Source organism: Micropterus salmoides, unplaced genomic scaffold (genome assembly GCF_014851395.1).
Source record: "Micropterus salmoides isolate LMB-PRFRI ecotype aquatic unplaced genomic scaffold, ASM1485139v1 Ms_hic_scaffold_3, whole genome shotgun sequence".
In the NCBI taxonomy this organism is placed as follows: Eukaryota; Metazoa; Chordata; class Actinopteri; order Centrarchiformes; family Centrarchidae; genus Micropterus; species Micropterus salmoides.
In genome coordinates, this window is record NW_024042261.1 from 17,273,475 (window position 1) to 17,298,162 (window position 24,688).

A 24,688-nucleotide genomic window follows, 5' to 3' on the forward strand; every position below is an offset into this window, starting at 1 on the left:
CACCATGTTACCCTTGCCATTGTGGTTGCGTGAGTATGGATAGAAGGCACCCAGCTGCATCCAGCGAAGACACATTTCATAGTCAGCTTTATTAAAGAACCCGCATATGTCTGCTCCGGTCTGAAAAAGAGGGACAGACAAAAAGTGTAAATGTATGTGTGTGTGAGGAGGCATAGATGGACAGAAATATGGGTGCCAGGGTGCAGGTACAACCAGAAAGAGCACCCTCCAACCATAGGTACATAGGTCACACTACTTTTGTTGCATGCATCATGTTTTTGAAGTGTCCTTGAGCAAGACACTGCAAGAGTTGTGTATCTGACCCTGTGGCTAGGCTGGGGGGATGCAGATGATTTACCATACGGGGATCAATAAGGTGTCAGATTATAATTATTATTAGACTCAATTAGGAGATAAAAGACGTAAGAAGGATAGTATGTGAGGGGAAAGAAAGAGATATAAATGAGACAGAGAGACAGAGGGGCGTACTAGGAAAGACAGAGCAAGCCAGGAAAACAACGTAAAACTGTAAGTTTCAATAAAGACTCAACTTCAATCAATAACACATTTTTATAGGTTATGATGGACTTTCGGTTGGGGCGGGGCTTGTAATGACATGCCTCACATTGTATCTCAAGATGTCCTTTGATCAAAGGGCCTAGCAAAAAAAATAACATCACTCAGGCTGCTGTAATCTACTTAGAGAAGACAAGGTCACATCAATAAGATTATGTCTTGTCAAAAAGATCAGATGATGATACTTACGTAAGGGATGCCAAACAAACTGAACTCCATCATGCCTATAAAACAAAGGAAAACGGGGAGTCATGCAAAATTAAAGATTCCTTTTCTCATCAATGTTGCACAGTTTGCAAGAATGTGTGGTTCATCACATCACCCTCTTCTCATAAGTGTGCAAGGCACGAATATTGTCAGATTACTGGTTGCAATGCAGACTGTCATAACCAATTATAAGAAGTGCTGTCCCCAAGAGTATATTTACAGTATATGTACCTATAATGGACTTGTATAGCTGGTCCCACTGGCTATTGTTGTCTCCCAGCCAATGTCCAGCCCATTTTCCACTGGAGGGGTAGGTGGACCTGGTCACCACTATGCCTCTTTTACCTGTGACACTAAGCAGGGCACTGCACAGAGAAGAGAGACTCAGTGATTTTAAGTTGCACATGGAAATAACACACAGACATACATACAGTAAACTAACGACAAGTTGAATGTAAAATGATCTTCTCCCTCTTAAATTAAGTATATTCATTTCAGAAGCAAATTAGCCAATTAAGAGTGATTGTTAAATTCAGCACGGTGCTAAAATTAAATGGCTCCTAAGCTGAAGCACCTGGGCTCAAGGCCCAATGGTGCAGAGCATCCCCAGGCTCTCTTGTAGCCTGGGGATGCACAGACTCTGCAATTTGGACTCCCTATGGTGAGAGGGAAATTTCCCCACGAGGACCAATGTTAGTTTCACAATGGTGGTTATTATCACACAGGTTTGATGAGACTGTATTTCTGTGTATTGCTGGAAGATCAGTTATGCATTGCCCGTGGCTGCTTTTTCCTTCTAAATATGTGTCCTGCTCTTTCTGTCCGCTTTACTCTTCACTTACATCTAATATGACTTTGTTCAGATTATGTACACTGAAATTATTACACAAATCTGTCTACTTCCAAATGTAGTCTGGTTCAGTAGGCAATACAAACACAGTTCTTTGGCATCATGCACATCTGCCAGAAAATGTGTCCTGTTTGCTTTGTTTAAAATATTAAATCTACATTAAAACTGTCATCTGTTTAGGTTCATGTGAACGTTTAATACTTTTGCACAAAAATATGTTTAAAAAGAATGCTGCCCTCTTACAGGTGACACACAAAGACATACACACTCATACAAATACTCACAAATATAGATACATATTCACTTACTCATAGGTGGGCTTGGTATGGGACCAGCCATAGAGGTTGTGTACGTCGTAGTGTCTGACTTTCCTTCCATCGCTGAGTATCTGCTCGCTGTTCATGCATAGCGTCTTGTGGTTTAAGCCGAATTGTTTAGACTCCAGCGCTTTTGGGAGGGCAAAAAAAAAACACACACACAAAACATAATCCTTGAAAGGCATGCTCCTAATGTTGATATTATAGCATAATAATCTAATTACATAAGGATAACCAAAAATAGAATTGTGTGTGTGTGTCTTACGTGGCATATATGGAGGGTTCTCTAGAAGTGGATTACCAAGACACTTCCCTCCAACTGTGCCGTGTACAAAACTGGCAGGCTCATTCATGTCCTACAGATGAAGACGGGGAATTAAATTGAAATGAAAACCAGGCAGAATGAGGTAATAAGGTTACTTCATTAAAATGTTTTCTTTCGGTTCACTCACAATCCAAATGCCATCAAACTTCATAGTTTTCTCATAGAAATCCTGGATTTCTTGTTTCCACCAGTTTGCTGTTGTCGTGCGGAAGAAGTCGGGGAACGCGGTGTAGGCCCTGTATTTCTGGAAATGGGACAGTCAAATGGAAATCAGGAAATGAAATGCTGAAAACTTAACAACCCAACACAGCCCACAAGATCTCATGCATTTTAATTGTCCCTCACTGTATCCCCTTAATTATGCCATAAGACGCAATTTCAGATCGTGGGATGTTTAGGCATACTTGTCAGAGGTTAAGAAATGATCAATATATGGAAAATATTGTACCTCTACTTGGGTATCCCAGTCCAGAGAATCATTTACTGTGACATTAGGGAAATCTGGCCAGACCTGCAAAAAAGATGATGAATCACAAACCATAAACTGCAAAAGCATAATATTGTCTGTTGGTTTTGATCTCTCTTTATCAATACATGCTTTTATATTTTTACACTATTTTATCTCTTACCTTCCCCCACACAATTCCATCAGTGAGGTTTTTGGGCCATTTGATGAAGACATCCGCTGCTTTACCTCTCTCAAAGGCAGGGTAATAAGTCTCATTGCCTGAGATGGCTGGATCCTAGATTTATAATACACACAACTCTGAGCATTTAGTAGCAGAGTGTGGCTAGTGATTCAGCAATTTAACATTCAGCCTTTACAGATCTAAGCTTTTATATATCCATTTAATATTTACACCTGCCCTGTGGTTGCTGATCCTTGAGTGCCCAATCCTGTGACTGTGTTAATAGTTGACAATGTAATGGCATTACCAGAATGAAGATGAACCTCATGCCCTCTCCCCTCATTTGGTCAACCAAAGCAGGCAGACCAACAAATTCCGGGTTCAGGACAAAGTCCAGCTGACGCTCCATGTAGTCAATGTCTGCATACTGCACATCCTGCAACAGACGCCAGTTAAAGCTCAAATTAACTGTAAGTTAAACTGACTTTGTTTTAATAAAAAATTCAGGACCAGGCAGTAATCAAAACAACATGTAGCAGTTATTTGAACAGCAATATCTTCCTGCATTAAATTCAAGAAAAATAAAAATCTGTTTTGTGCTATCAGCCTGACAAAATAAGTATTATGGTTAGCTATGGAAATCTAGAAGGTTTGTTAACATATGGCATGAAACAACTGAGACAAAACAAAGTGGGGGCTGTTCTTACAGTGAGAAAAAAAACATAATCTGCTTTGGTTGGCTGGTATGTCTGTGGCAGTTTAAGGTTGGTTAGTCTGTAAAGCTAGCTGATGTGTAGCCTTTGTAAGCAGCTGCATTTTTTTTTTGCTTCTTTCATTCCAGTTAATGATGCAGGATTCTTTGCAGGATTCTTTTTGAGCAGGCGTCAGCTCTTTGCAGGTTAGGGCTTTGTGAAAGCATATTCAGGGAATCAGTTGATCATCGAAGGAAATTCTTTAGTTCTGTTCTGCATGATGAAGAGGGGATTCTGACTTCCATATGTGTCATGGTCACACACAATGCTCTCACAGATGAATACTACCTTGTGTTTAGTTACAATTTTGGGTCCTTACACTGTTTGGCAAAAATGTTGAAACAAATGTGAACCCCCGGAATTACTGTCTCTGGTACAAACTGTAAACATAGCGACTGTTTAGCCCACAATGAAATGGATTTAAAATGAAATTAGAGGTCACATCTTACACATGTGTGTGCCTGATGTAATCCATGAAGTCAAGCCTCCATTTATTTTTCATCAAAATAACTTATTTTATCTAGTTTAGTTTTATGCAGTTATTGTCCACATACAGTGAATGATTTTGTAAGATATGGGTAGATACTTTGTTGGATTTAGCTCAGTCTATTCCACTGAGTGCATGTCCCTATACTGTACAACCTACAGAGGACAAGAAGAAGCTATCTGATTGCATTTGTTCGGGTGTGGACAATGAAATGATTCCTTGTATTGAGACACTGATTGAATTTAGATAGGGTTTCAGCAAAAGCAGGCAGATTTACTGGAACTGTTCATGGGTAGTATCAACATTGTGTCCCGTAATACTCTATACAAAAAGAGTATTTTTTTCTTATTACATATAAACTTGTCTTAAACAAATGGATCATAGAAATAAAAATACAATCACGATGGGATGGGAACATATCAGTTGAGGATTTATGTTTTGTTATATTTTTTTGGTGTTTTTCATGATGACAATTTTCTTTCCTGCCACATGATTTTAATCAATAGACCTGTGGTTCCCTGCAACCCTGTGCGCCGGATAAGCGGTTGACGATGGATGGATGGATGGCCCGTGGTTGTTGCTGATCTTATCTTGAATTCAGCAAAAAAAAGGCTTTGTCCAGGAACTTACATAGGGTATACCCGCTGCCCTCATGTCTGTGTATAGATCTGCTATCTCCTGGTGATTGGCGTAACCATAGCGACAGAGCTGGAACCCAAGGGACCAATATGCAGGTAAAACAGGTCGTCCAATCAGCTGTTAAGAAGAAAAACAAACAGGGAAGTCAAAACAGTTCAGCCCAGAAAAAGTTGTTTTGCAGGAAAACAGAGCAGTGTCCATAGAGTGTTTGTTTGATTGTTTGTGTGTGTGTGTGTGTGTGTGTGTGTGTGTGTGTTTAGATAGGCTAAATGAGAGAGCGCAATGAAGCGAGGAACTCCCAGCTGCTGCAGTCCATCAACAGCGGCCCAGGGCCAGACACAAAACACACACACACACACACACACACATACACACACAAATACACATACACACACATATAGGTGCAGAAGCACACACAAATACACATAGTTACACACACAAACAGACCACAAGTCCAAGAAGACTTACTGCAGTGTACTCTTGCACCACCATTTCAGGAGTAGGTCCCAGGACCATGAAGAAATCCAGGATTCCTCCCAAAGTTCGGTAGGTCAAAGCTGGAGTAGGCTGGAAAGTAACATCTGGACACAAACCAAGTAAGACATGTATGTCACCTAAAACTTGTATATGAAGTGGTATGTATGTTTGTAGGACAGCATGCTCACTTGCTAGTATATATGTGGCACATACACATTTTAGTACTTTAAGACTAAGCAAGCAGTGCAGGAAGGGAAGAAAACTAACTAAAAAAACTAACTAATGCCTAACTAAAACTAACTAAAACATTTTATTCCACATATACAGTATGATCTTCTTCATGAAAATGCAAAGGTAGGTATTTCTTTCCCTGTGTCAGGAATGCAGTTGCATTAGACCAAATCACTACATGGCATACTGTATTGTTAATATGGTGATGAAATGGCTTTAAAAGGACATTGGCACAGAATGAGTTACTCAGCTCTTTGTCTTGCAAAGTGAGCAATACATGGATACAGCAATGTGTGTGTATGTGTGAAGCATGTTGCCTTAGTGTGTGTTACTGTTCAATATGCAAATCTAAAAAAGTGGAGATGAGTCGAAAGTGCTCAGTGCGCTGTACTGGTCTTATATAAGACTCCCTGTCGAAGTACATCATTACTCATTAATACATAAATGCTCGCTGCATATGTAATTGAGTGTGATTGGTGTGCATGTGAGGGCGGTTGGTTGCATTTGAATATGGCTTGTGCTATGTGCATGTACTGGCAATTCATGTGCATGTGCAAGCATGTGTGTGCCTTTGTCCGTGTGTGTTTGTGTTTCTCTCACCCATGGCATTGCTGTTTAGAAGCAGCACACCGTGAGCATCAGCAGTGGTCTCAAGGCCCATGTAGAAAGGATGCACTCCATAGCAATTCATCTTGTACTGAGGCAGAGAGATGGAGAATGAGAATGAAAGAAGTGTGAGAAGGTAAATGTTGGTTAAAGAAATAGTCTGTTCTGTGGTTTGTACGAATGTTTGCTTGTGCGCCTTGTCTTTATTCATGAGCTTGCATTTTTCTTTACACCTGGCGGAGCATTTGTCATTGTATTTATGTGTATAACAACAACACTGCTACAGTGGGCTTCATCCCGGTGTTGTCAACAAGCGGTTTCAGGCCTGAGTTTGGAGACATCAATAGAGGACTTGGAAGTTTTGAGGGGATTTGAGTTGCTGTCAGGAGCATCAGAAAGGCATAAATTAGTTATTTTAACAGAACATTACAACTAATGACAAAACTGTAGCTTGGTGGTTACCAAACTCAGTTTGGCAAATTATAAAGAGAGCAGAGCTTTTTGTGCTTCTCCAAAGATAGCTTACAATGCCTACAGTGGTTAACCACTACTTAAGTCAGCTTGTGTGGCTTTTATTTACTTTTTTGTGAAAATGTATCAGACGGTAATAAAAATTTGTCTTTTGCAGATGTATGTTTGCATTTGCTTGCATTGATTTTCTGCTTGCACATGCAGCAGTGTGCTTCAGTAATTATGCATATGTAACAGAGTTTTGTTCTAGTGGGAATGAGCTGCGGTTCAGAGACTCTGAGGGTCCCGAAGTTGTCTTCAGTGTTTAGATGAGAATGGAACAAGACAGACTGGGCTAAGAGGAATTGATAGAAAGGTGTCAGGGGACAGGAAATCTGCCACTTTTAGATGTCACCGCCCTGCAACGAAAAGTCACGGGCACGTCACACTTCATCAGCCTCCTGCACTTCTGGTACATAAGAAGTTGTTAACCGTAATACAATGGCTCTGAGGACTAGTGCTGTCTCTGTGTCAGTTTTGTTGGGATGTGTGCTATTTTTTGCTGTGTGTCCTTGTGTCCTTGTGTCCCTGTTACATGGTGTGATGGCCTGACTCAAGAGGGGAAAGGTCATTAGCTTGTCCACTAACAAAGAGTGACAGTGTTTTCTTGGTCTCCCTCTGTCTGTCACAATCATTCTGGGTACAGTTTATTACCCGGTTCTGTTTGTGTAATATTAAAGGATTGATTTATAGTGTAATAAAGTGACTTTACATGTAATTGACTAACTCAAAAAAGTTATAAAAGTTAATGCTATATGTATTAATTTGACTATGATTACTCTAACTTTGAACTAATTTAGATTAAGCTAATCAAAAGTATGTGGCAAACTCCTATTTAAAGTGTGGTCCTATATGGTTTAATTTTAATATATCAAAGACTGTGTAAATACAGAGTGCAAGTCATCCTGTCTGCTCTATATTTTTCTCATTTTCATCTGCTTTTCCTTGTCTTTTTTTTTTTCAAACTCTAATTCCCTTGCTCTCAGAGGGGCCCCATAACATTTGTCTGAACCCTGTGGAGCTGTCTTGACAGCTCAGCAATTAGGCTTGATAATGCTGATGCAGGTGGAAACCTCATCCTGTCTGGCCTTGACACCAGTGGGGAAAACATGATGACACTCTATAACCGCCGCTCATCTCAACAACACCACATCAAAGTGACACGAATGTGAGAAAGACAAGTTTACATACTGTGCAGAAAGGCTGGTTACAAGTCACCTCTGCAGTCTCTTAAGGGTGTGACGTTAAAGGCATTCAATGCAGGGTGATCTGTTACATATACCATAACAAGCTTAGTGCTTGTTATGGTATATGGATGGAACGTCCTGATGCTTTAAAAAGTAGGGGAGAACTGTTGCTGTTGTAAACAATCATTTTGAATATACTTTTCACAGAATTCATTACCAGTCAAATAGATTATATGATAAACTATGCATCAACAGCAGAGTGAAATAACAGCTAAATCTGATAAACAAAAGTGCTTGACCTGTTTTTTGTTTTTTTTGTGTGTGCGCATGTTTGTTAAGTTACAGGACGTGCTTCAGTGTGATACTTACACCAGGAGGCTGGTCCTTGGAGAACATACCCCAGGTGTGATAGTTGAGGTTGTGTTTATATGTTGGATGCTCGGTCTCTCCAAAGCCGTAGACAAACTCTGATGGCAGTCTAGTAGACACTTGGATGAACATGTCTGAGAATGTAAAACCTGGCAAAGAGGAGTCCCAACTGAGAAAAGAGATGGAGGATTAAATCAATGAGAGATGGAGAGAGAGGGGGAGAGGGATTTATTGTCAAAGGGAGTTATTCACAATGTGTTTGACACAAATAAGGACAACATCCCGTAGGAACTGCAAGCATCCCTTCAACATACTCCATACATTTTAATTAGTAAAATTTCAACTGACACCTCTAAAAAAAACATGGAAGGCTGAACTACAAATTAGTGTCAACCTTGTTTAAAGATATGCTTTGAAAAGACGCTCGGCTGCTTCAAGTGACATCATCTTGACTGCTAAAAAGAGGAAACTACTTAAGGCGCTGTTATACAGGGCAACTTTACTGAGCATATCTGACTGAGTGGCATAGGAGTTGACTCAGCATTGATAGTTTAATCTCAGAGGGAAAAACATAGTTTTTAACCTTGAAATAGTTGAATAGATTTTTTATCCCATGTCTCACGTTATTGCTTGTTAATGGGAACATCTATATTGCCCAAAATTGCGTGGTGAATCATCACACTAAAGGGGACAATTTAAGTGAAACCGACTAGAAAAATAAAGCGCGGAATGCATTTAAGAACCTACTGCTGGACTGGTAAATTTTTATGCAAGCTGTGTGCTGACCCAAAACTCATGAAACAGAATAAAACATCTAGAACACATAACGACAACCTCAGCCCACCTGAACTACTCGTACATTTGAAATACTCACATCTTGGTTCCTGTGCTTTTCCTTATGACCTGGATGCCGAATGGGTTGTTGGTAATAAGGACCCGGTAAAGCCTCTTGTTCTCGTCAGTCTCAGGAGCATTAGGAACCGACAGTGGCACTGGAACCTGATAACGATCTGTGGTCGGATCCCAGATCTGGACAGGGAGGGGATGTTAGTGTCTGTGTGTGTTTATGTGGAGCAGGCAAGCAGGACGGACGCAATGAAATAAAGAAATACAGTCAGAGAAGGAGCAAGATACGTGATACGAAAGAGAATGCACCACTACTAGCACAAAAAAATCAACACACACCTTGAACTGCAGCATGTCACTGCTGTGGTAGCGGACCTCAACACGGAGTGTGTCGATGTCTGGTGAGTCTGGGCGACCACTGCTCCTGTACTTCTTGTTCCGAGTGATATCAACTGTCATGCCCGATTCGGTATCTGTAGCTGCCGTAACAGTGTATCCATAGTCCTCAGGATAAAAACACCATGGAACCCCTTGTATGGTGCTATTCTGAATGAGGACAGAAAGAAAAGCATATCAGAATTTTACAACTACATAAAAACAAAACTTTTCCCGTTTTTTTTAGTGATAGATAACCCCTCACCTCCCAGATGCAGCCTCTGGCCTTGCACTTAGCCTCATCTCCGTGCTCCTCTGGATAGCAGTCAAAGCGTTGGTAGTCCAGTCCCCACTGCACCACGTAGGTCTCCCCCACAGTCAGTGAGAGGCCACTGAGAAATAGAACCTGTGTGTGTGTGTGTGTGTGATGGAGTAAAGGAGAAAGGTGGGAGAAAACAAGGGTTTATTAAATCCAAGGATGCCAGCGTGAACACTCTTCCCAAGTTGTCTCTGAGTGAAACAGAATTCTTATGCAAGTAAGCCCAGACATGCTTCCCTGAGACAGAATGCGTTCTTGACATTGCGTGTGCTATCAATTAAGACACAGCTGTTAATTTCCCTCGCTGTTTCAATTGCCTCTGCCGGGAATTATGAGTCATTCTCACAACAAATCTCGGGGAGGCCCTTTCACTCTAGTCACAACAGTCACCATCTGACACATCCTCAGCTGGCGAGTAGACCTTGAGGATCTATATCAGTCATTTTTGCTTGTTTCGTTGTTGTTTTTTTTGGAATCATGCTTCAACAATTCAATTGTGTAAAAATAATCTAGTATGGATGGATATGGATATTTAGAAAGAAGAAAAGATTCAAGAGACTGAATGAGCAGAAGAATAAATATAGAAATTGAAGGGACTGGAGAGGGAGGGAGGAAAATGAGGAAGAAGGGAAAGAAAGGACAGAATAAAAAGAGAGCAAAGGCACTGTGTGGGGGGTAATTTACACATGTGAACAATATAGAAGGCATTAGGGTTATAGGCAGTAGGCAGGAAACGGTTAAAAAAAGCATAATGCATTCAAGTAAAAAAACAACAACAAAAAAAACTGGGAGCCAAATGTGACTAATGTCTTAAAGTACTGTTCTATTTAAGTGTATATGGTACTAATGATGTTTGGTGTCTGTGAGGTATTTTCAAGGCCCAGTCTGACTGGGCATACAAAGACTGATGGACATGACAAGCCAGAGTTTAGGTTTAAGAGCACATTTACCATTCACCCCCAGGAAATGATTACCGCCAAGAGTCATTTGATAAATGCACGCTTGTGTGTGTGTGTGTGTGTGTGTGTGTGTGTGACCAGAGACCTTCAGGATCTACACAAGCATAGCCGCGACCACGCAGACAAGGACACACATGTGTGCACGCAGATACACAAGCACACAAGCAAACCTATATAGTATTACTTAACAGAATCTCTTCACACTTTATAGACTACTGTCTTTTGCTCATAACCTTGGGCACTTATGGAGGATTGTTGCTCTTAGTCATTCTTCCTCACTCTCTCTTCTCACACACGGACACCCACACACACATACTCAAACAAAGCTTTTATGATCCTCACCTAATGTAACGTGTTGTCATTTCTTATACTTAGAGGCTAACCTTGAAATGTACAGTAATGGTTTCACTCCAGGTCTTATTGAAACAAATGACAGACGCCTACAAGAGTAGCAACTATAGAACTCATCCACCCTGCATCTGTCCTGCATCAGCACAGCAAGGTTTGAGGAAATGAAAAGTCTTGAAAATATGTGTGGAGGTTTGTCATATGGTATGACTATGTAGTACTTAGTATTCTATTATTTATGCATATTATACTAACACAACCAACAAACAATCATTTTCAATTATGCAATTTGACCTTCCCAAATGTGATTAACCAACACTATAGGAATGCAGATTGAAAGCCAACCACAAAAAAAAAAAGAAAAGCATAATAATAACAAATAACAATAATCTTTTTCAAGCCTTAATAAATCCTTTTTTGGCCACTTAGAGGCAACATGACAAGCTGTAAACACAGCACTAACATATTCTTAATTTATAAAGTTGATGGTGAACTTGCAGTCAGCAGACATGGAGCAACATTAGCTTTTATTTAAAGTTCTGTTTCTGGCCACCTGATTTAAGGCTATTCACTTGCTGTTTGGTTATCATAATTATGTGTAGGTTCATAGCTACTAGCTAAACCATTCACATTTAATCTCTTGTTAATATTAACAAATAATGAGGAGCGGGGATATGCCTGTCCACATCCTAGAAAGGGTAAGACAGCCTTTTATATAGTAAATATTATTACACTGTCTTTTATGCAAAAATGTATTGACTTATCAGTAAAAATAATTTCCCCTAGCATGAAATAATTTTGCATTTGTGCACAAAGATGTCTATAGACATTTTTACCTTCTTGACTACATCGTAGTTTATGTTGGCATCCGGCAGCGTGGTGGTAGAGTTTCCATGTGGTGCGGTGCTAAAATGAGTCACAGAGACGGGGCCTGGACGAGCAAGCATACCCAGGATAGTAACGTCCTCAAACTTAAGGTTGTTTGGATCCTTGTAGCCGGCATGGGTCACCTGCATTGTCAGTGCTCCCTATAGGGCAAAGGTCACACAATTATATGTCTAATTTGAACTCATTAAAGTCATTGCACGCTCTCACACTTAAAATGTTGCAAGATATAACTTTTTTGCTGTTTTCATTAGATACACTGATAGATAGAGTCTATCTACACCAGCCACAACCTACATCACTTGCTATTGTCATGTATACTGGTAAAGCAGCTGTAAACCCGCCACGTAATGCTTCGTTTACAAAGAACATCACCAGCCTATATTAAACATGCAAAGCAATCCTCAGTGCTGTGTGAAGCAGGAACATGCGGTATTTGATCCAACAAAACCTCAGCTGCATAACATGGATCAATCATGCTTGGTGTTCTGGATGGGGAAAGTCTAAACTCTCTGATGGTTTTGAACTTTGAACTTGAGTTCAGATCAGAAGGAATATGTGGGCTGGATTTAAAAGATAGTGTGGATGTGTGCGAGGGAAACTTACATTGACAGCATTGAACATGTAGTGAATGTAGTTGCCCGTTTTTACTGTTTCTGTAAAAAGAGAAAAAAAACAGATGTTAATGTTTGTCACAGCAGTTTGACACAATTGATGTGCAACTGCACAATAGAGTAAGTGACCTTCAGTTGTTAATGTGTGTAGGCTGAATGATCGTGTTTGAACAGTCAGCTTGACTCATGCGATGCTTTGTGCTTAACAAGATGTGAGCTTCAATGCGATGCTCATTAAAAGATGGTTGTAGAGAGTGTTAATAACGAGACGCAGATGATCCTGTCTCTCACACACACCAGCATATTTGCACACAATACCTCTGGAATCTCCATCATCCCAGAATAGCTCCCCAGCTGCCTGGTTGTTCTCATCAAGAGCAACGATCAAACCCATGGGGTTACGCCGACTAGAGACATACACATAAACACACGCAAAAGTACAAACACCATACTCACATGCCATTACAATTCAATGAATCAAACGACTACTAAATAATTGAATGAATCAGACACAATTTGATGCATTTCAAATTATGTTCGCTTGACTGAAAATGTGTTCTGTGTATATGCGTCTGTGAGTGTGTGCATGATATGAATATAAGTCACATGTAATTACTGTATGTGACAGCTTGTTTAAATCATTATTTGAGGTGATAACTGTATGAAGTAGGCAATTTGTTTTTCAACAGGATGGGTGGAAAAACCTGCTGCTACTTCAGCACCACAGACAACGGCATGATTTATCAATATATAGCACAGTTAGGCTACTGATATTTCAGAGCCATGGTCTGGGCCATAGATTCTATCTTGCACAAAAAATCGAACGTATGAGACTAACATATGAGACTAGCATATTCAACTAAGCCTATCTGCACTCTCTCTGCTACTAGGGGATGGAGAGAGGGGGTTGGCAGGTTAACAAGGGGTGTTCATTTTGGAAATTTTGCTAACTAGGGGGATGGCATCCCCCCAAATTGCCTACTGACTCTGTGTGTGTGTGTGTGTGTGTACCTGTATGTGGTGGTAACGTCAGGTCTCTGTGTGGGGAGGATCGCACCACCTCTGATGTGTAAACCAAGCTTGTCAGCCGGTAGATACATCTTAACCTCCATTCTGCGGTCTGCCAGTTGTTCCATCTGATTGGTAAGATAATATAATATTTAGATTTAGAGTTCCACAATTCAAGTGCAAAAACTCCTTTGTTCCCTGTGCAATAATCCTGCTAAATCATCTCAGGTAACATCATAATAAGAGATTGTTTTATGTTTTTAATGTAGGCCTATTTATAGTGTATTGTATGCACCAGTTACATTTTATTTTATTTTTGTGTGTGCATTTGTTGTATATTTGTGGTGTTTATTTTGATGCTTGTATGTTTTATCTTGTGCCCTGAGTGCAAGCCAAGTTTCCCAATGAACTGAACAGAACTAATATATTAAATCACCTAAATTCCCCAATATGATGCTCTGTGGCTTTGGGCTTCCTTGACTGCCGACTCTACAATCCAATTTGACTTCAGCTGAGGCCCCTTTAACACTGATGGAGAAATGCAGGGATACCTGTGTTTGCCTTTGTTGTAAATGGGTTAGGGTTAGTTATTAGTCTGGATCTGCAACCCTGCTAGGACATTAACTGGGTCTAAAGCTGCTTTGCAATCAAAGACAGTGAACATAGGATATTATACTGACTCTTGGTAAACCTTAAGATAGGGAGGATGATGGTGTGATCGGTTTAACTGCCAAATTTGGGAACATTTGGGTTTGGGTGGGATTAAACAACACCAGTCTGTTCATAAAATAAAAAGGACCTATACATTACTTAGCTAACAATGTCAGGAGGGGAATTGTTCATCTGAAAACTTTTATTATTTATATTTATTTATACATTTTAAACTGAATGATCACTTTGAACCATGTTAACAAGTTAAACATCCATAATACACACCTCATAAATTGTAAAGAGTTTTGATCACTTGAAAGTTGGCTAGCATAACATTACAACAGTGTTTTTGAGTTTAGGTGGAGAGACGCAAACTTAATTCGGCACCTTGTAGGTCTGCCATAAGTAAAACTAGACCTACAAACAATTACATAGCACATCTGTATGTACTTGCAGCTAGCATCCAATCACAATTGATGTTTAACCCTGCCAAAATTTGACTGGTAAACCAATAAAAGCACGGCGTGCGGGATTAAACATTGAATGTTGAACCTCGCCCTGTTCTGCAGGCAGCAGCCAAGTATACTCCACTGACTACTTTTCATTGAGACTACTTTCTACTGTAGTAACTATCTGTTCACAGTGAGATCGGTGGAATTTTGCAGTCATGCATATTTGTCATTGTGATTTGTAAATTGTGTAAGCTCCACAAATGTAAATTCATTTAGCTCCATTGTGTTGGGGTTATACTAGAAATCTTAGAGAAGAATACCTGAAAACCTTAGTAAATAAAGTCAAACCCATCTACATGGCTACAGCAATAGAGGTAAATGAGAAAATATGTATTTTTGTAATTTGGGTGAACTGCCCCTTTAAATATAAGTCATCAGTTAATTAGGAAAATACTGCATGTCCTTGTAGTTTATGGTAATCTAACAAATGTAAGCCTCATTTTGGACAATGGCACAGTGATGCTGAGATGCTTACAGAAACTTTCTGTAAGCATGATGCAAATGCACTTCAAGAGGAAGTCAAATGTGTCGTTTTTTGCACTTTAATGATAAAATGTAAGACTGTGCTGTTCTGCTAAAATTCACTTTTTTTTAAGATGAGGAGACAAAATTCCTTTCTGTCTCTCTCTCTTTGCCCCTCTACTCATTTCTCTGAGGGCCCAGATAGCGCACATTTAATTTCTGATCCCCCGAGGACAGAATCCTCAGACCAGCCTAAAACAATTTAAAACTCTCTTCTCTCCATCTCCTCTCATTCTCCTTCTACCTACTTCCTTCCCCACGTCCTGTTATTCTCTCTTGTGTTGCTCTAATTCTTTTTTTATCCCATTTTCCTCTATTCCCATGGAGGTGTGTGTGTGTGTGTGTGCATCTACCATTTTATGCAGTACAGTAGGTTATGGGCTAGTGTGTGGGTTGGAGTTAGTGGAGCGTCTACAAGCAATTTCAGATCTTATCACCTCCTCATTGTCTGCCTTAAGGAGGTCTTCTCAAGCCTTGTCTTCTCTTCTTCTCCTTATTCCTGCTGGCCAATCCTCCCATCTTTCCACTCCTCTACAAACTGTTGTTGTCATCCCCTTTGTCTTTATCTCATCTTCTCTCTTGTTATTCGCTCCATGTCATCTATAGCCCTTCTTTTCCCTACCTTCTTGTTGTTTGACTCCCATCCCATTTGCTTTCGCTCCTTCATCCTTCTGTTTTTCCATTATTTCTTTCCTCTGTAACTTGTTTTTTCATGGTCATTTTCACTACATCAATACTCCCCCCACATTTCCACACACCTACCCAGATAATCACAGGGGACCAACCAGGACAAGGGGCTGGCGGCAGGACAGCCAATCTAATCATTTATCTGATCAGTGGGAGCTTTACATTGCCACTGTGACGCCCAAATAAGGTCCCAAAGGAGCTCAACACCTCTTTTATCTCTCTGTCAGGGAGATAGTCTCTCTCTTCTCTTCCCTGTCCCCTCTTTCACTCTATCTTTGTCCTCACTCTCATTCTGGCTTATCGCACTCATCTCGCAGTCTCAAACAAAGGACTTGAGGCAAGGACTTTCATGTGATACATGTTAGTTGTGTATGTGTTTTTTCCCACTAATGTAACATAACACCTAAGCTGCGTTCACACTGCAGGCCTTAAAGCCCAATTCCGATTTATTGCCGATTTAAAAAAAAAAAAATTTTATGTTTTGATAGTATTTTTTAAATGTGGCCCATATCAGACCCCAGTGTAAAATGGCCCACAGCCTGCAAAAGCATGTGCAAAATAATAATAACGCGTCACAGTGTGTACGGAAGTAAACACGGAGGCCATACACGGCCCAGATCACGCGTAATGTTTTTTCCTGCTAGATTTTTGACTACTGTGCCTGTGATAGGTAAGTACTCACTGACTCAAGGTTAGGGTTAGGGTGGGGTTAGGGTTAGCCAATCAGAGGTAGAGTATGGGGCAGTACTCAATGCAAAGCTGATGTCTGTCAAATGAGAGTTGTAAAAACTCTGGCAGGGTTCTGCGTCAAGTGCATCCAAGTGGAAACAGCAGAGAGAGAGAGAGAGAGAGAGAGTTATAGGGCTTATATGTGCTATACAGTGCCAGGGAACAGTAAGGAAAGCAATGAAAAGTACACAGAGTACTTGTCATAAATCTGCAGGAGTCTCCCGGGGAGAATTTTGACCCCAGGAGGAAATTGGGAGAGGTCAATGAAAAACAGGAATCTCCCATAAAAATCGGGAGGGTTGTCAAAGATGTGTGATCGCATGAATTCTGATCTGACTGTCCAGACTGGGGTCCCATTTAAAAAAATCCGACCTGTATCTGATTTGGACCATGCATAAAAGAACTGGAAAAGATCAGATTCTATGTGACTCGGCAGTGCACAGATCTGAGTCGCATATGAGCAAAAAAAACCCCAGATCTGGGTCATTTTGGCCTGCAGTCTGAATGCAGCTTTAAACAATGCATTCTAATACAATAACCCTACAATTAGTTCTGTTTAGCCTGTTTGCCTGTTTATCATATTTATGAGGCTTTCCTTAAGACTGTATCAGAGAGATGTTGATTCAACTCTGGTAATTTTTTATGCCTTGTGGTTTTGAATTGGATTACATTATATTGAAAGGTGTTTTTAATATGCTGTCTTCTTTGCGGATGTAAATTGGGTAGGAAAAACTCATACGCTGTCTAATTAAAGTATAAATTGAGTTTTCTCACATTGTCTATTAATTTTTTTATGGCCAATATAACAACAACAGTGATCAGAATTGTCTTACCGTCTCATAGTCATACCACACAGCATCTGGGATATATGCCGTCACCTTGTCCACACCCTGCAAAAAAACAAGAAAAAAATATTTCTTCATGTGTGCATATTTGAACAATGATCGAAATGTTTGCTTTTGCCATTAAATACAACATTGTATGCCTCTGATTTGTGGAGTAGACATCAAAGGGTGTCAGCTTTGCCTGTGTTTGATTTGTGTTTGCAGACAGTAACACCTGCTCTCAGCCCCAATCCTGGCACTTTAATCTTACAAGGCTATACATGAGGAGGGAAGCTGTGATACACCACAAAGGAAGTGTGGATATTTCTCACTGCCATAAATCACTGCAACCTAAATAATAAATAAGAAGAAAAGCGTTACCATCAAGGAGAGTTATTTTAAAACTGCTTATCACCTGATATAAAGTTTCTACAAAGTCCCTATGACATTTCAGTCTACAGTGCTATGGTGCAACAGACGATGGAAGAGACAGCATCAAGCGACGACTGATAGGTGACACCTTTTGATGGCTGAAGGTGGTGTACGAAGGGAGCAATCAATAGAAGAGCGCTAAGCCTTTGATAGTGTTGTCACTTCCCTGCTCTTTCTGACAGGGCAGAACAGAGGGAGAGAGAGAGATAAAAACAGAGAACACAGTGAAAGAAAGAGCGAACCACAGGTCATCCTCAAAACAAGCCAAATTGTGAAATACACTATGTCAACTGTGTAGGCCAAGCCCGTCTGTCAAAAGCACTGATGGCAACAACATCTCTCTCTCTCTCTCTCTCTCTCTCTCTTCAGCTGCATGTCCTATTTTGTGGCCCTGTGGGGCCTGTTATTAGGAACAAGAATTAGGGGTGACAAGACAGCAAGAAAAAATAAACAGGCAAGAGAATAGGGAAGAAAGGATAATTAAAGAGAGACAAATAAGCAAATTTGAATAGTAAAACACCCCAAAAGCACACGTGAAACTGTAAAGAGTTAAATATGATAGAAACATATTGCTATAATGGCCTGCTAACCTAATTAAATTACTTAATGTCCTGTTTGGGGACTGCATTTGCAGTTTGAGGCAGATCACCTGTCACAACCCCTGCACAGCCTGTGGGATGACAGCCCAGGGAAATGGATGCTCCCCCTATACCTCGTTTTCTGGTGTCTGATTTGCTCGCAGTGCCTATCCCTCACCATGCTGACAAATGGAAAGGGACTGCAGGACTTAGCATCGCTGCTAACTGTGATTGAGAGGGACAAGGCATGAGGCCTGTATCCTCATTTAGAGTACTGAAGCTCAGTTAGCCATAAGGTAAGATTTGATCAGGTGGGCCAAAGATTCATACTGGCAGGATGATCAGATGGTAGCTGAGATAGATGAGAGGGGTAGATAGAGACACAGGGAAAGGGGGGGTGGGAGGGGGGATTGACAGCAGCTGATTAAGAGAATGCAGATGAGATAAGGGAGTCAACGTTTGATGAAAGGATGAGCTAAAAAGAAAAAGGGAGTAATGGGCAAGAGGAGGGATAGTGGAAGCATGGATGAAGACCAGAGGGGATGACAGAGAGAGTGAAGGAGATCTCCCCAGTTTATCACAGAGATCAAGGTTAAAGCATCGACTGATCTGAGTGATAGAGCAAGAGCATCGTTAGAGAACAGGAGAGCGATAAATAGAAAGAGACAGAGAGATGAGAATAATAGTGATAATAGTGAAGGTAGGATGTGAAGGGTTGTTAAAAATCAGCCTGTGACCTTACGCAAATGGCTGACACTATCTCTTCATGTGGCCCTTCACAGCCTGATGCATCTGTATCAGACAGAATGCATTCTGTTCTTAATGCCTGCCCTGACCACAGCTTAAACCACAGCACCACGGCTCAGCAGCACCCTGTCACCACAAAAGATGAATATTCAGCCACATCGGATCTGTCATTTTGGAAATAATCCTTTTCATGTGGTGTAGGAGAGGTCCGAAATGCTTCTCAAGCTCATGTCAATGTGCTACACTGCGCTGCTATGTTAGTTTTCTACGGCAGATTATTTGCATACATCCTAGGATAAAAGGCTCAAACATAATATGTGAGAGAAGATAGAAATCATAATTTACAGTGGGACACAAAGTCAACCTTTCATAAACCCTTAGACTTAAGTTTGTGATGTAGATTTAGGTTTCGTTATCACCCTAAAGTGTGAGACACTCAATGTAAATACCTATCATTTCTTTTCACTTTGACACAAGTTGTCAACGGATAACAGCGTGTAATTTTGTGACTGTATTGGCTATATTATGGCATCCTTGTGGCATTTCTATGAGATACAGATTGTTTTGTTTGCTTACTTGTATTTGGTATTTTTTCTGCCTGACCTGCACTTCAGTATGCAGAAGTGGGAGGGGAGGTTCAGTATGGGGTCTTGTCAGTATTGATCAAGCAGCATGGTGCGTCTTTGGTATTTTGCTCGGGTTTGGTTTAACCCAAATTCTGGGCACATGAACAAATGTTACTCAAAAGCTTAAAAACTCTATTTCGGTATGATATGTTAGCAAAATTGATTTTAAATTTGAACTCCCTAATGCGTAGGAAAAAAAGAACTTTCATTCCAACTGTACACTGTACATGAGGCTGTACATGGTGTGAATGACATAGAAGATAATGTCAAACATAAAGCTGTCAGAATGTCCCATGATGCATTAAGTGAGTGTTGTAGGGCTGAATGCATCCTCTGTACGTGTTAGGGAGTGGTTATTAGATGATTCCCCCACTATAAACCAAACTGTCCCTGCGGTTTCTTACATTGCCACACAAAGAGTTTCCAGCTGATGGCATATAGTAAGCAAATGTTTGATCTAATGCCTGAAAAAGTTTATCTAACGTACTGCAAACATTTCCCTGTATTCAATTATGATGCAGGTCACATTGCTTTTAAAGAGGAAGGAAACAAGTGGTTGGTCATAATTGATGCCAGCCCCTAACACACCCACTGAGATAATGGATATCTTTGTATCCTATCCTGCTTCCAACTGCACTAAAGTTGAGCCTCTGGCCTTAAAAGGTCCCACGGTAGGTGCGCTTTTGACTGCTGTTTGCCATTGTGTTGTTTGTCTTTTCACAAATATAACAACCTGCATAGTCATCTTATGGTCCTTCCTTTTCACATCTATCTTTCTTCCAACCAACTATGTGATGTAAGCCTCAACGGCTGCATTCCCCTGCATAAAAGCTATAAGATGGGTGCATAGTTTGTGTGAATAGTTTTACCGCGAGCCAGTCTCTATCAAAAACTATGACTTTGACAGCACTAAGATACCTGTACTTTATGAGTGGTAAGACTGACACTGAATTACATACCGTCAGTTAATAAGTTAACAAGTTAACATTAACGCCTTTAACTGACTGCATTTCAATAAGCTGAGAAAGAAGGCAACTTCCTGTCACTTTAACAGCTAGTTATATGGGCTAACATTATTACTATCATGAAGAAATGTCCCACCTGACAGTTATAACTTCTATAATAACATAATAATACACATAATCCAGGCTCTATGCTTGACTCAAACGGTTGAACATTCCCATTACTCAATACCAGACAACCATTAAATATCCAGTTACAGAAAAAGCATGCTAGCTAGCTAATTATTGTCTCATTTGTGTCTGACAAACAGTAAATTCATTTTGTGCACCTTTGCTATTTTCCAAACTACTTTCGCTGTCATGTAAGTGTTGTTTTCATGGGAATGCAGGTGTTGAGGCTTTTGTCATAAGGGAGTGGGTGTGGTTTCATCCACGGTTGGTTGGAAAAAGGATAGCCACTTCCTTTTCTCCACCTTTAGGACAGCTCGAACCCTGAGGCACTGCAAACATAAACCCTCTACTTTTTATATTAGAAACTTTTCCTCAATCACACTGATTGAAGTTACTTTATCCCTGGCCCCACTATGAATCCAATTCGCTTTCCACTATTCTGTAATTCACAAGAGGCCATGCTAAATTGCTTATTAATCAGGCCACTTTGACATGACCGCAATCGCTGCACACATACACATGCACGTACAGGCACGCACATTTACATGTACACACAGGCGCACGTATATATACACACACACACACACACACATACACTGAGACAAACATGCACAAACACACACACACTTCTATCTACACTTCTAATCTGCTTGTAATGAGGTCAGTGCTCTCATTAGAGCTGAGAGAAAAGAAGGAGGATGTGAAAGAGAGAAGAACGAGGGATGAGAGGAGGGGAGGGCAACAAAGAAAATCCCATGTCATGTTTTCCCAGTGGAGGTCAGGGTTTGTGTGTGTGTGTGTGTGTGTGTGTGTGTGTGTGTGTGTGTGTGTGTGTGTGAGTGACTCATCTGCATCATGTGCACATTTCTCTATGTACTACATGTACATTTCTATGTGTTCTGTAAAGTATAGTTTGTGTGTCATATGATAATGTACATGCAAGTGCATTTTGAGGAAGCACAAAGGCATGTTCGTGTGTGTGTGTGTGTGTGTGTGTGTGTGTGTGTGTGTGTGTGTGCGTGTGTATTCTGATTTGATTATTTGTTTGTGTGTTGGCTGACCGGGTCCAGTACAGGTGTGATGAGCAGGTGTTTTCCCCAGAGGAACTGGCGGTCCACTGCCCAGGTGGCGTTGTCAGAGTAGAACCTTGGGAATAGCATATAATCAATTAGATATATTTGTCATTATGTTATGGATAACAAATACATATTTTAGACAATTATTATTGTCTATTGTATATTGCCACCATTCTAAGTGAACCTTTGGGGCAATGTATGCTAATGGATGGACAAATGCTGAGTTTTCCTGTGTTTCTGACTATTCACCAGATTTCCGCTCACCATTATGCCGTTGGGGCCTAAGCTAAGTAACCGCTGCTGTGCTGCTTGTGCTTTGATTCATGGCTAGAGACACAGCATATTTTGGCTCAGTACAGGTTGTGTTTGCTTGGCAATGCCAGTTAGCTATATGGCTGCATTGATTGAAATATTCTCAAATGAGGCCAGCCAGGATGTTGTCTGAGGCCATCTGACATGAGGCGGGCTTTGCATTTATATAAATTAGATGGATCTTGATGTATGTGTTTAGCTCTCTCAGCAGACACCTCATAGCTGCTTGACTTCTGTGAGAGCTCCCTCAAACAGTGTCCATTTTCCACCAAATCTAACTATTCGCTAAAATTGATAAATTCCTTGACTTGATGATTCTCAGATTGAAGTGGTATTATAATAGCTTGACACTATACTTAGAATATTTTGACTTTATAATGACTTACTCGTGCATGACAGGACGTACAACAGTATCCCCTGTGGTATGGGCTTTGTAGAAGAGTGTGTAGAGGTAAGGCAATAGTGTGTAACGTATCTTCAAGTAACGTTTAGAGCTCTCCACCAGCATTGAGGTAGGGCCAAACGCAGCTGGATCCTGGGGCTGGAGACAGAAAGATGGATTAAAGGGATGGGGTTGATGAACGAGAAGAAGGGTGGAGAGAAAATAAATATTTGTCTTTTATCCACCAGGGAAAAAAAGAGAGAGGTGGGAGGATGAAGGGGAGACCTTTTTTGAATGAAGGAAAGAATGAATTTGAGGGGAGAGGAATGAAAAGCTGGGGGAAAAGGGGAGGAATATAATGACTAAAATAGAAATGAACTTCACATAGGACTAATCTAAACACAGAGTTTGCAAAGAGAATGAGCATAGGAGAACTTGAGAGAAAGAAATAAAGAGAAAACGTGTGTGAGAAAGAAACAGAAGTATTTAATTTCTATGATAGTGGAGAGTAAGAGGGTGATTAGCAGCTAACAGGCCGTGCTCCTCTCATCTGGCTAATCATTTATGCCTTCGGCACCTCTCAGAGTGTGAGGAGATCTGTATGTATGTGTGTGTGTGTTTGGACTGGCCATCATGGCTGTGTGATGAGAGCTATGATAAGGGCAAAGCAAAGGTCACACATTAGTGGAAATCATACTTCAAATTCATCATCATGTGCGCATCCTCCAGCAAATTTACCCCCCCCCCCCCAACACACAACATTTATTACTTGACAACCCCCCTCCCCCATTCTCTCTCTCAATGCTGTGCTATTTTTGCAGCAGTGATGAACATGGAAATGTCACATGGAGAATGTTGCGACAGCATAAATTTTCACGCCATTCAACGCTGGGGACCAACTTTTTCTCCCAAGCTATTTGTGTTCATCTACAATAATAGCTCAGTATGTAACATCAATATAGACTCTGTTGTAGGCTCAGCAGGTGTTTTTTTCTGCATCTCTGTGACATTAGCTCTGATCTGATGTGTGACATTTGCAATTATAGTGTGATTGCTAAAGATAAACATGAATATCACTCTATCTTCATTAGAGTTCAACTTAATTACATATATATATGTCATTATTATTATTATTATTATTATTATTATTATTATTGTGAGACCTGTTAGGAATTGTTGTCATTTTGAATCTGGTCTGCTTCAGTCTAAAAAGATTTTAACATACCTACCTGTAACAAATTTACAGTTAAACTGCTCCCCTAAACAATGATATCTTAGCAACCATAACTAGGCAAGGCAGGCGTGCTGTGGATTCTTCTGAACTATGAAGTGTTGTGCATGGGGCTGCGGTAAGAGCAATACTATATATACAGAAGAAGTTTTGTATATGAAGAGTTTGGGTTGCGTTTTATACACCAAAAAAAACAACTGTCTACGTATCTGGACGTCATGCAATAGTGAAGTAAGATTGCATTAAATTTGATTTCTGTAACCTGCTATTATCTATCTATTCTACTTTTTCAAAGATGGGATGAATTATATTATATTATAATAAAACAGACATTTAACAAATATATGAACATAAGTAATAATGCAAAAGTGCATATTACAGCATTAAATAGCAACTTGTGACAGCTTTGTGGCCTTTACAAGATTATTGTATTGTACTCACATACTGTAAAGAAATCAGTTTTAACTAGCACTATCTAATCTGATACATGTTGGATGTTGATATGTTACAACTGAGACTTCAACATGAAGTTAGATGAGGATAACAATATGCTACTGGGTTTCCGCATACAACTACAGTTATAAATACCACCGTGAGTGTTTTTCCTCTAATTATTCCTAAAATATGTGTTTTATTGTTATTTTTCAACTATTGAGCTTAAATAGCATAACATGACATAAAAAACATAATATTCTATATTGTCATGTGTGGCATTTTACTCTTTTGTTGC

The 24,688-nt window shown here is 40.2% G+C and overlaps 1 protein-coding gene across 2 annotated transcripts in view; it reads right to left on the bottom strand.

The window, feature by feature from the left end:
* The window catches only part of si (sucrase-isomaltase (alpha-glucosidase)), an 85,544-nt gene that overhangs the window by 26,513 nt on the left and 34,343 nt on the right, over positions 1-24,688 (bottom strand). For both annotated transcript variants that reach the window (XM_038693779.1, XM_038693780.1), the window contains 23 exons: positions 22,732-22,886; positions 22,019-22,103; positions 17,451-17,507; positions 13,520-13,644; positions 12,827-12,915; positions 12,501-12,550; positions 11,846-12,037; positions 9,649-9,789; positions 9,348-9,554; positions 9,037-9,191; positions 8,163-8,331; positions 6,091-6,187; positions 5,251-5,363; positions 4,774-4,899; positions 3,212-3,340; positions 2,905-3,018; positions 2,724-2,786; positions 2,403-2,519; positions 2,216-2,306; positions 1,942-2,080; positions 1,015-1,148; positions 766-800; positions 4-120 (listed from right to left, as the gene is read on the bottom strand). In XM_038693779.1, coding sequence (XP_038549707.1) covers positions 4-120; positions 766-800; positions 1,015-1,148; positions 1,942-2,080; positions 2,216-2,306; positions 2,403-2,519; positions 2,724-2,786; positions 2,905-3,018; positions 3,212-3,340; positions 4,774-4,899; positions 5,251-5,363; positions 6,091-6,187; positions 8,163-8,331; positions 9,037-9,191; positions 9,348-9,554; positions 9,649-9,789; positions 11,846-12,037; positions 12,501-12,550; positions 12,827-12,915; positions 13,520-13,644; positions 17,451-17,507; positions 22,019-22,103; positions 22,732-22,886 — 2,700 coding nt within the window. The remainder of the gene's footprint in view (positions 1-3; positions 121-765; positions 801-1,014; positions 1,149-1,941; positions 2,081-2,215; positions 2,307-2,402; positions 2,520-2,723; positions 2,787-2,904; positions 3,019-3,211; positions 3,341-4,773; positions 4,900-5,250; positions 5,364-6,090; positions 6,188-8,162; positions 8,332-9,036; positions 9,192-9,347; positions 9,555-9,648; positions 9,790-11,845; positions 12,038-12,500; positions 12,551-12,826; positions 12,916-13,519; positions 13,645-17,450; positions 17,508-22,018; positions 22,104-22,731; positions 22,887-24,688) is intronic.